The sequence below is a fragment of the Cynocephalus volans genome, chromosome 6 (genome assembly GCF_027409185.1).
Source record: "Cynocephalus volans isolate mCynVol1 chromosome 6, mCynVol1.pri, whole genome shotgun sequence".
Taxonomy (NCBI): domain Eukaryota; kingdom Metazoa; phylum Chordata; class Mammalia; order Dermoptera; family Cynocephalidae; genus Cynocephalus; species Cynocephalus volans.
The window spans coordinates 117,341,851-117,355,476 of record NC_084465.1 but is presented as its reverse complement, the minus strand read 5'-3'; the positions used below and the strand labels follow the sequence as shown (position 1 = coordinate 117,355,476).

General features: G+C 47.3%; 1 protein-coding gene across 7 annotated transcripts in view; it reads left to right on the top strand.

The window, feature by feature from the left end:
• The window catches only part of TNRC6A (trinucleotide repeat containing adaptor 6A), a 93,371-nt gene extending 88,401 nt beyond the window's left edge, over positions 1-4,970 (top strand). For all 7 annotated transcript variants that reach the window (XM_063098663.1, XM_063098660.1, XM_063098661.1 and 4 more), the window contains 4 exons: positions 221-442; positions 1,637-1,707; positions 2,420-2,559; positions 2,930-4,970. In XM_063098663.1, the coding sequence (XP_062954733.1) occupies positions 221-442; positions 1,637-1,707; positions 2,420-2,559; positions 2,930-3,305 (809 nt within the window). In that variant the 3' untranslated portion in view covers positions 3,306-4,970. The remainder of the gene's footprint in view (positions 1-220; positions 443-1,636; positions 1,708-2,419; positions 2,560-2,929) is intronic.
• Positions 4,971-13,626: the final 8,656 nt, after the last annotated feature.

The window sequence follows — 13,626 nt, the reverse complement described above, 5'->3', positions numbered from 1 at the left end:
TAATAACAGGTAAATGATCTGAGTGTTTTGAGAGGAGCAGGCAGTTTCTTTTGGGCTTTTTGTTTTTCTTTGGTAGTTTAGTTTGATTTGGGAGTTTTTAAATAGATTTTCTCTTTGAGTTCCTTTTCTTGGGCTAATAGATGCTATCTTTATTTAAATTATCTCTTTTCTTAAACATTATTCCACCCCTCCTCACTTTTTCTTTTTCCTCTTTGTGTAGCCAGAAATAGTGATTCCAAATTGACATGGTCTCCTGGTTCAGTTACAAACACCTCTCTGGCTCATGAGCTGTGGAAGGTCCCTTTGCCACCTAAAAACATCACTGCTCCGTCCCGCCCACCTCCGGGACTGACTGGTCAGAAGCCACCCTTGTCTACGTGGGATAATTCTCCCCTTCGTGTAGGTGGAGGATGGGGAAATTCTGACGCCAGATACACCCCAGGTAAGATTAACTCAGAGCTGTCTAGCAGTTCTACAAGTACAGTCTTATCCTTCATTCTACCATGCCCCTAAGCTGTACCAAACTTTCTGCTCTCCAAGCTGAAAATGAGTAATAAAACTTTACTGATAGTCTCTGATCTAATTGTCGTTTCTGATCTTTAGACAGGAAATTGACTGCAATAAAACTTACAGTGTTTCCTTTGGGGGAAGTTGTAATTACATGACAAGAACACTTGAGTCCCTTTCAAGCTGCTAAATGCAAATTAATGTAATTGGTGTGGTGCAACTGGTTTCTTCAAGTCACAGACATCTTCTGGGTGCAAGCTACATGGCTGACAGTACATTGTGAGGGGAGATAATACAAGTGACCTGGGAACCCACCCTAAGGAGGGGTGTGGAGTCAAGTGGGCTCAGGAATCCTTTAAGAGTAAGCCGAGCACAGGGAGCGCCTGTGCCAGGGCTTAGAGACCCAAGAAGGCACAAAGGTTTCCCATTGGAGTTAGGACTGAGAATGGAGGGGTGGGAGGGGGCAAGGTTCAGTGAGAAGTGACTAGGCCTGTCCTTTGTCATGGAACAGTCTTCCTAAGCCACACTTAGGTTTGTGAGGTGGCCTGTAGGGGCTTCATCAAGTTTTTAAAAGCTCTGTTACTGGAAAGAGAGTGGATGCTGTAGAGCCGAGCAGGAAGGCCAGATGGGGGACTCCTGCTATGACCCAGGCAACGTTGAGGCATGCCTGGACTATTGCAAGCCCTAAAATCCCCTTAAAGTGTCACGCCCTGAGGGCTTCACACCCTAAGGGATACACATGGAGGGTTGTCAAGCGACATCTCTCCAACTGAAGCTTCCCCAGATGGTACCATTTTGAGACAGGTTTTGCTTTATAAATGAAAAGATACCAGAGGGATGTGGTCTTTGTGGCTCACTACCCTCCTCCAGGCACTGGGAGAGGTCTTGAGCCCACCCCAGAGGTGGAGCCACCTGCCCCAGAGGTTAGCACCTAGGCAATGCTGGCATGAGCACACATTCTGGGCCTTAGGGAGACAGTCCAAGGAAGGAATTGGGGGAGACGGAAGCCAGAAGTCCAGAAGGCCTATGAGCAACTGTGCTTTGAGTGGGGTGCCTTGGTCCTGAACAGTCATTCAGGCCATGGTCTTCAAAACTAACTTGTTTTCTTCTTTTTTTTCTCCATGTTTAGGTTCCAGCTGGGGTGAGAGCAGCTCAGGGAGAATAACAAATTGGCTTGTTCTAAAAAACCTTACACCTCAGGTAAGGATACCAGATACCTTGGTTTCTATTGCTATGCCTGGGAGCATGGGAACAAAGGCTTCCAGTCGTGTTAAGTTTGAGACGAGGGCGACCAAGTGGTAGTCAAGGCCAGGCAGAGGAAATAGCAGAGGACTGGTCTTTAGCTGCCTCAGGCAAGCTGTAGTCTGCTCTAGTGGTTCTCACATTGTAATGTGCATGGCTGCTGACCAAAAATACAGATTCATAGGCCCGAGACTGATTCGGTAGGTCTGAGCCAGGATCTGGGGATCTGCATTCTCATGAGGGCGTTCAGATGGATTTGAGGCCCTTGCATTGCACTCTGAGAAACCCTGGTCTCTTTTAGGTCAGAGCATCTTCTTAGCCTTCAGGCCACTCCCTCCCCCCCCCCCCCCCCCCCCCCCCAGGGAGCAGGGCCTTGATGGATCCTGTCCTCAGGGCAGAGGAGAGAGAAGATGGGAAGCCCTGGTAGGGGCAGTGTCTCACTAAGGAATTGGGGATCTGGGGAGTGTCCAGGAGTAGAGGCCACAGGGATAATGGCTGTGGGACCAGTGAAGGTGGGAGGGCCCACCTAACCCCATCATAGCAGCAAGGGCTGGTGAAGAGTTGTGCCAGAAACAGAGAACCTTGGGGAGGAAGGAAAACCCCAGAGCCGACTCCCTGAGTGGCCCTGTGATGCCACGCCTAATGGGCGGTTCTCACCCCTGCTTCCCAGATTGATGGCTCAACTCTGCGTACTCTGTGCATGCAGCATGGCCCACTGATAACATTCCACCTGAACCTCCCACATGGAAATGCTTTGGTCCGTTACAGTTCAAAAGAAGAGGTAGTGAAGGCACAAAAGTCTCTGCACATGTAAGTTGGCCATCCCGCCCATGACTGGGAGAGCTGGGGAGGCACATGAGGGAGAGCACAGTTCCCTAGCACAGGGCCCCAGGACGCTCCTGACTGCAGCTTCCCTGGACCCTGGGTTCTAAGGTCGGTACTCCTCAGGGAGGGAACAGACCTGCTCAGAAGGGAGGGCCCTAGAAGATGCCTTATATTGCCCATAGGAGGTGGAGACACCTGATCTTGCCACACCATGGCAGTGCCCATGAAGGGAGGGCTGCGCCCCGCCCTGGCCTGCCAGAGGGCCCAGACAATCAACAAGTGTGCTCTCACTCTCACTTTTGAATTAATCCAACATGTCAAATCCTCACGTGCCCGCTGTGCCTCTCTCCTCTAGGTGTGTACTGGGGAACACTACTATTCTTGCTGAGTTTGCCAGTGAAGAGGAGATCAGTCGTTTCTTTGCACAAAGTCAGTCTCTGGCCCCTTCTCCTGGCTGGCAGTCTCTTGGGTCCAGCCAGAGCCGGCTGGGCTCCCTTGACTGTTCCCACTCCTTCTCCAGCCGGACCGATCTCAATCACTGGAATGGTGCTGGGCTGTCGGGAACTAACTGTGGAGACCTTCACGGCACTTCACTCTGGGGAACCCCACATTATTCCACAAGCCTGTGGGGGCCTCCAAGCAGCAGTGACCCCCGGGGAATTAGCAGCCCATCCCCCATTAATGCTTTTCTTTCTGTTGACCACCTGGGTGGGGGTGGAGAGTCCATGTAACTGTGTAGACGTAGACTCACAAACTGTGACCTCAAGATGCGAAAGAAAGGAGCACTAAGCTGGGCTCGCTGCCTGCAGCCAGGGGCCACCTGTGGGAACAGCTATTCTCTGCACATTTTCCACTTTGTTTTCCCCAAAACATATCAGTTTGAATACTTGAATCATGCAGGCCAATATTATAATGTGAAAGGTATCTATCTATTTACACTCCCAAATAGCGCCATACATGCTAAACCGTATAGAATGAGCTCACTTGTGTATATTCATCATGTTTAGCCTTTGGATTCTTTCTTTCTTTTTTTTTTTTTTTTCTCTACTCCCCCCGCCCCCCTCCCTTTCTTTTAATTTTGCAAAACCATTTTTGGGCTGATAATGTATGAGCTTTTACCTTTGCACTGAGTGATGCTCTCTCCGCCTGATTGGCAGCCGGGGGGTTCAGCTGTTCCAGTGTAAGTGTTTACTCAAGGATGTTCTTAAAAGGTGTGCGCTCTCTACTATGCCTTGATGTTGCCTACCTTATTGTGGTATCGTGGAGTTTAAAAGATCAAGTTATGATACTGACTTAGGATTATTAATGAAAGTATTGCACCAGTTTTTTCATGTTGTAAAACTAAAGAATTACGCTCTGCAGTTTGAAAAACTGTGGCCACAGCTGTGACTTGCAGCCCACCTGCCACCCAGGACGGGCCCTGCACTTTGAATAGGCTTTCCATTTTGTTTTGAAGGTTCCCTTGTTGAACCTTCTTGTTTACAGATTTTTTTGTTTGTTTTTTGAGAAAAAAAAAAAAATGTTTACTCTTCCATCATTTAAAAAAAACTTAAAAGACAAAAAAAAAAAAAAAAAGGAGGATGATTTAAAAGATGCTTTCTATCTCTGGGAAAAAAGGAGCAGCATTTGGCCATGTTCTTTTGTTTTTCTATTCTTGTCCTAAATCAAAGAGCATGGTTCTCAGGAAAACCAGTTCCCCAGTAAAAAAAAAAAAAAAAAAAAAAAAACTCCTCGTAGTTTCTTATAGGAAAAAAAGAAAAACCCCAACTTTTAGCACTGATACTACGTATTGCTCTGTTAAAGAATTTTCTCTGCCAAAAAAAGAAAAAACAAACGCTTAAAGCTGGAGTTTAACATTCTGCTTTCAGATGCTGTCTTTTTATTAGTGAGTGATGATGGTTTGCTAATAATCAATAGGTAATAATTTTTTGTAATCCCATCAAGTGGCTCTATATGTTTCTGCTCTCTTGTGACTGTGTTAATGTTTAACTGTTGTACCTTAAAGCTGAAATCAGTAACTATGCATACTGTAACCAAGGTATTGGGCTTACAGAGTTGTTTGTTGTATAAAGAAAATTTTAAATGTTGTTGCAAACTAACGAGTTATACCATTTTAAAATTTCTTTCCTCCCCCTTTTTCTTTGCCCACAAATGGTATTATAATGCTTGCTTAGTCAAAGAAGACAGACTAAACAAGGGTAAAAATTTTAACAGTACAGAATTTGCCATCATTTCATTGCCTTGATTCTAACTGTTTGTGTCCTAAGATGCAAAAGAAGTCAGTGGCTTTTAACTGTTTACAAATAGAATGTGATTGTAAAATGTACAGTTTGGTTGTGTTTGAATTATGAAATTTCTTCAGATATAATAAACCATGACTTTTTGGCTGCTCAACATTAATTGTCTCTTTTTTGTGAATTTATTTGTAGGCTCTTTTTTATAATGAAAGTTTCAAAGTTGCTGTGTATGAGGGTTCTCATAGAGCAACCGATTAAAAATCTAAGCAAATATTTGAACATTTTATCTGAACTTCTCCACAATTTCACCCTGAAATAATGTGAGAACAATGGGAAACTGTAGCTTGCTCCTTCCTACCCTCTTTGAGCATCTTTGGGATCTCGTTGCTCAAAACTCTTCTGTGACTTCATCTTCCCCACCATTTGTGCCCATCTCAAGCCTCAGCAAGAGACCATTTGGAACATGAAGCTTAATGACTTGACAGCGTACTAGTGTTAACTCTCATACCTCTGTTACAAAATGAGAAATGCCACAACCTGGATCCACTGGCCTTTTCTTCCCCCTCCACGGCCCTCGCTTCTCACTGCAGGAGCTCTGGGGCCAAACCTGTGTATGTTTCAGTGTATGATTTCAGCTCATGCTCCAACTTGCCAGGTGTAAGCTAATGTTGTTGGACATTTTCTATAAGCAAATGTTGTTCAATGCATTCAATGTATATTGACTTCCATACTGGTTTTTCCAAAAACCAAAGGTAGCTTTGAAAAACCACGTTTGGAAATGTTGGGAACATTAAGCTGATTGACCTTTTGGGGCTTTGAGTAGTATATAATTGACTTCATAACTGCGTTAATTGTATCGTTACAGTGTTTGGGAGTTTTTTGCGCTTGTTATGTGGAAATAAAGTGTTTGATTTAAAAAATTTAAAACTGGTTCTGATTTTTACCCAGTCCTTAAATAGTACAGCTCTGTCCCTAAGTGACTGTGACTCCTAAGTCTTTCTTAATCTGTCCCAACTGCCAGGGCCTTAGTCCAGGCCTTCACCTCCCACAGACCTGCATCTGACTGTGCCGTTCCCCTGGCTTAGTGACCTCAAGTCACTCACAGGCTACAAGAGTGAACCTTTGAACACAGCCACTTGGTCATTTTCAAACGCCTCACAGCGCTGCTCTTGATGTGTTCTGAGCTCTGGACGTCCCCATCTTCTGTGCACTGCTATGCTGACTCTGCCCCTCTCCCGGTAGGCCTGCCCGAACCTCCCCTCAGAGACTTGAGATGTCATTGAGGACAGCTTACCCTGCACTTTCTTCTCCCCATTAGGAGAGAGCACCTCCTCCCATAGCTGCTTGCTACTAAAGTGTGATCCCATCTCTTGATTATTTCTTGAGGTGCTGTGCTAGGCTACCCAGTGATGAGTAGGCTCTACTCATCTTTGTAATCTACCTCGTCACATGCTAGTTGCTGAATAAATATTGGCAGGAGTTATAGCAGTGCTACCTTTGACGTCTAAGGACAAAAGATTGTGGGAGTGCCATGTCGTTAAGTTGTACAGGTGCATGCAGGGGGCAATACTCATGTTGAGGTGAAGTCCTTGAGAGGTAAGGCCAAGCTCAGATTAAACAGTGCGAAGACAGGGATTGGGATGAAGAGGGAGAGTATTTGCATCAAGGATGAGAGATGACAAATTGAAGCTGGCTTAACGTTCGGCCTGGACGTCATTTCCATGCTTTGGGACTTGCCTGGTTTTTCCTCTTCTCCAAAGTTCAGATCTTTTCTTGCTGATCTTTGCATTTGGATGCGAGAGGTGGAGGTCTCTGAACAAGAACCAGAATTGGAACCCAGTTGAACCTTGAGACCCCTTACAGAGACCAGGCCTCCAGCCCTGGTGAGACTAGGTAGGCATTTGCAAGGTCCAGGGAGAGGGAAAGTCGCAGTTAATAGTGTTAAGGGTTCTCTCTACGTGTCAGGTTCTTTGTATGCCTTTTCTTACTTTCAGAGCTTGCCAGCCTGGCCCTAGAAGAATTATTGCACCACGTTTCTCAGATTGTCCATAACATAGCCCCAAAGTTAGTAGAGGATGGAGGATGTGGATTCCCCTTGGGATCTAGTTTTACCGTCTGAGTTTTAGGTTAAAGCAGTATACATGTTGCATTCTGCCCCATCAGATCTTTCCATCTAAATTTTTTGTTTTAAATAGGTAAACTGCTTTTCTTCAAAAAATCTCTGGTGCTACACAGAGATGAGCCACCCCACAGCAGGGCACAGTCAGGACCAACATACTGCACTTAAGCAAGGCTGCAGAGTTTCAGCCAGAGCTGCTGATACATGACGGATGGCAGGAAGGCACTGAGATGTGACAAAGGGGCCCGAGAGTGATTTCCCCACTGGCTGAACCAGCCTTGAGTTTACGGGCCCTGTCCAGCCCACGGAGACCAGGATGCCCCTGTCCTGAATAGCTATGTTGACACCCTAGGTAAGGAAGCCCTCCACTCTGCTGGCAGAGCAGGACAGCTGTGGGTGACAGGGAAGCCGTGTCTGCAGTCCCAACCAAATGATAGCAGGGCCTAAGCAGTCTGCAGACCTGAGGGAAAAACTTTCCACTCGCCCATCTCTGCCCTTGTAAGTTGCTACTGGTTACTGGTTAAGGTGGCCCTTGCAGTCAGGCCAACCTGCGTTGACATTCTCATCAGGCCATTGATGAGCTCAGTTCCAGGCCCCAGTATCCAACCCATCTGCTCTTCCTCCAAAGCAGGTTTTTTTTTTTTTGGCGGCTGGCTGGTGTGGGGATCCGAACCATTGACCTTGGGGTTATAACACAGCACTCTAGCCACCTGAGCTAACTGGCCAACCCAAAGCAGATGCTCAATGCACCCATCTCGCCATCTCTGTCCCCGTGACCTCAGCCACAATCTGCCCCTGGTTTTTCTCCTCCTGCTCCTGCCCCGCAATCCATTCTCCTCACAGGAGCCAGAGTGATCTTTGGCTTTTTGCCTCTTTACAAATGGAGACAATGTTCATCTAATAAAACATCGGGATCTAAAGCATGCAGTTCAAGGATTTTGAGCATCTACCCGTGTAGCTGCCATCCCACTGGAAATGTAGTGCATGTCCATCACCCCAGAAAGACCCCTTGTGCCCCTGCCATATAGGGCCTGGATGGATGCTTTACAACCCTCAACTCAATCCTGTCAGTGCAGCCCTGCAAGGGCTTTCTGTAGCGATTAGGAAAAAACCCAAACTCCTTACCGCAGCCTGCGAGCCGGCTTGCCTGAGGCTGGCAATCCCTTCTCCTTCCCCATACTCCTCCTGCCCAGGACACCTGCCCTTCCTCCTGCCTGGATCACTCTTGCCCCACATGTTCAACTGGCTGCCTCCCAATCCCACTGCAAGCCAAGCCGCCCCTTCAGGGAAGCCTTCTGGGGACTCTAACACAGTGGCTCTCAACCAGGGGTATCCCCCTCACCCCCAGGGGACATTTGGCAATATCTGCAGACCTTTTTGGTTGTCACTGCTCCAGGGAGGAGAGACTGATCCTGGCATGTGGTGGGTAGAGGCAGGAATGCAGCTGACCATCCCAGAATGCACAGGATAGCCTTCACTAGAAAGGGTTGTCCAGCCCCAAGTGCCAGGAGTGCGGAGAGTGACCCCGTCCAGCGCACCTCCCTGTTTTACTTTCTCCAGATTAGGCCAAGTGCATCATCTCTTCTCTCCCGTCATCCCAGCTGCAGAGAGTGAAGATCATGGCAGGTCACTTCCTAACCTCCAGCCCACCACACTTGGAGTAAACCCCAAAATGCTTAGCCTCCCTCAGCAGCAAGATCGCCTCAGCTGCCCTTATGGTAGCTCACTGTCCCCAGCCCTGTGGGCAGCCTCTCCCTTCCCACAGCACTGCCAGCCCCTCTTCCCCTGGTGGCTTTGGCTTGCTGTGTCCCTTGTTTGGAAGCTCTTTTTCTGGCCCTTCGCACACCTTGCATTGGACGGGGGTTGGGATGGATGCTTCTCGTCGCAGCAAGCCTGACTGGGGACCATGGGACCTCAGCACCCAGTTCATATTCAGGAACTGGAGGAGAAAGAGTCCAGCCTTTGGAGAAGCAGTGTTTCCTGAGGGAGGCCATGTAACCTTCATTGTGCGGGACAGGCAGGGCGGGAGAGGGGACGGAAGGCTAAGGACAGGGCCTCCAAGAGAACCACACTTGGAGCTGGCGGGGGAAGGCGAGGATGGGAGGCGGGTGTGTGTCGTGCAGTGCCCTAGCCTCAGAGCCCTGGCCGGCTGCTTCCTGAGCCCTCAGGGAAGGAGGGTTGCCTGAGAGAAGGGAGGCCTGCACCTCTGCTCTGGAGCTTTAAAGGATGGAGTTTCAGAAGGAGGCTGGTTGAACCACCTTGCCCACGGAGGCAGGCAGCCAGCTGGGCTGTGGTGGGGTAAGCGGTGGGGCCAAAAGGGACGTGCAGTAGATGCCCCTGGGGGCCTCAGAGAGAACCAGAAGGACCAGGCAGCACCTGCCAGCAAGACTGTACACGAGGAGCTAGGCCCAGAAGAGGCAGGTGACGGGTTTCTGAAAACCAGAAGCCAGGGGGCATGGAGGAGGCAGGAAGCTTTCAACCCAGATTGAGAGCAGAATTTCAAAATCAGCAAGATGGAATATGTGATGGTTAATTTTGCAGGTCAACTTGGCTGAGCCTTGGTGCCCAGATATGTGATTGAACATTCCGGATGTTTCTGTGAGGGTGTTTGGGGATGAGATTAACATTTAAATCGGGGACGGGGAGTAAAGCCGATTGCCCTTTGCAGTGTGGGTGGGCCTGTCCAGTTAGCTGAAGGCCTGGCTAGAGCAAAGCCTGACCTACGGCCTTCGGGTGTGAACTGCAGCATCGACCCTTTCTGGGTCTCCAGTCTGCCGGTGCACCCTGCAAATTTTGAACTTGCCAGCCCTCGTAATCATGTGGGCCAATTTCTCAACATAAATCTCTTTCTGTATATATACACAAGTACAAGCGTACTTTGAAAAATTTGTGGAAACATGAAATTAAAAGATAATACAAATCTTATCAAGAACTTTATTTTTTCTTTTGTGGTGGCTGGTCAGTGCAGGGATTGAACCCTGGACCTTGATGTTATCATCACCCCGTTCTAACCACTGAGTAAACCAGCCACCCCACTTGAACTCTTTGAAGACCCCTCACACACACACACACACACACGTGGGTTCTTCAAAAAATTCATGGAAATATAGAATTAAGAGATAATACACATTCTATTGGTGTTTTTCTGGAGAACCCTGCCTGCCAGAGAATGTTCAATCCCAGTGTGAGACCGTTCTCTTAACAGAAAGCAGCTGGTCTTCTGGAAGCTGAGCAGAAACCACTACTGAGTTATTGGACAGAGGGAAGTTAGAAACAATGACTAGAAAAACTAAAGCTGTCTCAAGTTTATGCTTTCAATGGGTTGAGGCTTCTGGAATAAATTGGTTGCATTGTTGTCTATATTGATCTGCCCCCATCCTAAGGGCATTTACTTCTTTTTAGAATAACAGCTTTATTGAGAAATAATTCTCATCCCATGCAATTCACCCATTTAAAGTGTATAATTCAGTGGTTCTTAGTACATTCACCCTCACCATAGTCAAGTTTAGGACCATTTCCATCATCGGGTACCCGTTAGCAGTCCTTTCCTCTCCGGCCCCCACCCCACCGCCACCCCCAGCTCTAGGCCAGACCTAGTGAGAGTGCACCCTAGTTTGCTGGGGGTTTTCTCTCCCTGGGTGGTTTGGAGTCTCAAGGTCTTTCAGCTCTGAACCCACTTGCCTGTAAGTGGAGAAAGCAGCCACCAGGGGGCAGACTGTGAACCCCCCTTTTCTGGAAGAGACTTAGAGAAGCAACTTTTCTTTCTTTTTTTTTTTAAAAGATGACTGGTAAGGGGATCTTAACCCTTGACTTGGTGTTGTCAGCACCACGCTCTCCCAAGTGAGCAAACCAGCCATCCCTATATAGGGATCCGAACCCGTGGCCTTGGTGAGCCACGGGCCGGCCCTTAGAGAAGCAACTTTTCTAAGAGGGAGACTAGCAGGCTTTTCCACATGATCTTACTTAAATCTTTTTTTTTTTTTTAAGATACTTATATAATATATCATTTTTCAATTATAAAGAACAAACCAAAGTTTCAGAGATGAGACATCATGTCAAAAAAATTTTAAAGTATCTATGGAGATGGTACAATAAATTCATTTTTCTTTTTTTTTAAATTTTATTTATCAATATACAATGTGGTTGATTTTTGTGGCCCATTACCAAATCCTCCTTCCCCCCTCCCTCTCCCCCCTCCCTCCCATCAACCTCATATCTGTTCACTTCTCTTAACATCAAGGAGTTGTGATTGTTGTGTCTTCTTCCCTCCCCACCCCCCGTTTGTTCATGTATTTATTTATTTTTATCTCCCATAGATAAGTGAGAACATGTGATATTTCTCTTTCTGTGCCTGACTTGTTTCACTTAATGTAATTTTCTCCAAGTCCATCCATGTTGCTGCAAATGGCAGTATTTCATTCGTTTTTATAGCAGAGTAGTATTCCATTGTGTAGATGTACCACATTTTCCGTATCCACTCATCTGATGATGGACATTTGGGCTGATTCCAACTCTTGGCTATTGTAAAGAGTGCTGCGATGAACATTGGGGAACAGGTATACCTTTGACTTGATGATTTCCACCCCTAGATAGGGGTGTGGTCCAGCTGATCCCGATGCTGCTGGCTGGAGGACCACAAGTTGAGGATATAGGACAATCAGCTGAATAGAGGCCCAGAGGAGAAGGGGCTTCAGCCACAGAGAACTGTATTGCACTGATGAACTGTCATAAACTGTCTGGCTGCAAGAAGTCCAGGGCTGGTATCCTAGCTCTACTTAGGGAACTTCTATCCTTACAGCATTGTTTTCATCAGCATGGGCCAAGATGTCTCGATCCCACAGTCATGTCCCAGCCAGCAAAGACGAAGACAGCAGGAGGGGTAGGGCACGACCCCCAATGTCAATTCATTAATTTTACTCAGGTCCCCTTGGGCAGAAAATCACATAAGCAAGGAGGCTGCGACTTGTAGTCTTTATTCTGAATGTCATGTCCCCAACTAAAGCATGAAGTTTCTGTTATTAGAGCAAAGGGGGAGACTGGATATTGGGGAACAACTAGCAGTATTTGCTCCAAGAAGGGACCAGTTAAGTAAACTATAGTTCATTCAGAAGCTGGACTAGGGCTGGTCAGTTAAATCACTTGGTTAGAGCGAGGTGTTGGTAGCACCAATGTCAACGGTTTGTATCCCTGTACCAGCCGGATGCAAAAAAAGCTGGAATATTTAGCCACTAAGATGAGAAAGCAGATCTATATAAGCTGCTATGGAAAGGTGCCTTGGATGTAATTAAATGAAAATAAGTAAAGTTGCTGGAAATCCTATTAGTATGATCTCATTTTTGTTTGGGGGATAATAAAATTGAGGGGTCACATGTACATTCTATGTCTACGTTGCTACATCTTAGAGTCTGGGAGGATTCTCAGGTGGGCTATGGATCCTCATAGGGGTTCAGGGGCAGTAGCCTTGAACCCCTGGCATCTGATTTCAGGGAGGGGAAGGATGAGGCCCCACATTTGTAGAAAACCCACCACAGGCCATGCCCCTGCCAAGCGTTTTTCATTGAATCCTCCTACAAGCCAGCAAGGAAAGGCAGTGGACGTCTGTTGGTTTCATTCGTCCAGCACACACTCCCATTTCTTCTAGAAACCCCAACCTGATTTTCTTTGGAGAACAGCCCAAAAATGCAGGGACAGGAGCGTTCTATCCCTCGGAGGAGGCAATTGGTGCAGCAATGAGCACATGACCCGGTGGGGCCAATGACAGTCAGGTGGGGACTGTTAGGACTGTTTCCAAATCTGTTGAGAAATCTCCATTTCCTGCTGGACTTGAGCCTGAGTGGACATTAGCCTGCAGTTCCTCAAGACCATGAGAAAGAAAAAGGCTGCTTGTGAGCAAAGCTGACACAAAAAGAACAGCCAGAGAAACCAGGTCCTGAGGACATTACCTGAGCTGCTGGATCCTGCCAGACCTGAAGCACTGCACTTTCCAGTTGCACGAGCCAATGTTTTTGCTTCAACCAGTTTGAGCTGAGATTCTATAGTTTGCAACCCAAAAGAGTGTTGACTAATAAACATACTTAGATAATAATACAGCTCTCCATTACCTGCATGAAACAAAAAGAAATTTAAACCATTTTTTAAAAGAACAGACAGCCAGACCAGGGAAGGCTTTCTCCTGGAAAAATCTATTAAACTTATGCCCCCAAAAAGGCAGAATTGTACACTCAGGGTCTATCTAGTGACAGGGCAGGGGAGGTGAGCATGTGAAAGGACAGTCCCAGTGGAGGATGTCATATGGGATTTATCCTATAGACAGTGGGCAGTGGGTGAGTCAGGGTTCTGGCAGGAAAGAGCTATCGCACTCAGAAGAATGTAACTAATGGTAATTTAATTAAGGGGCTCTTTAATGACATTTAGGCAGGGTTAGGAGCACCAGCAAGGGCTGGCGATGATCCTGCAGATGAGCAGTTGTGGGGGCAGCTGTTCCTAGACTGAAGTTGGCAAAGGGAGGGAACAATGTCATGGGGTCTGGCAGAGCTGTGGCCATGAGCAAAGGAGCCAGTGTCACAACCACGGGCAGGTGCCAGAGGTGGCAGGGCCCTGGGGAGGGACAAACACCCTCCTCTCCTTCTGATCTCCTGCAGGAGCCTCCCACTGGTCACACCTAACTGGATACTACCAGTAAGCAAGGGGTCAGGT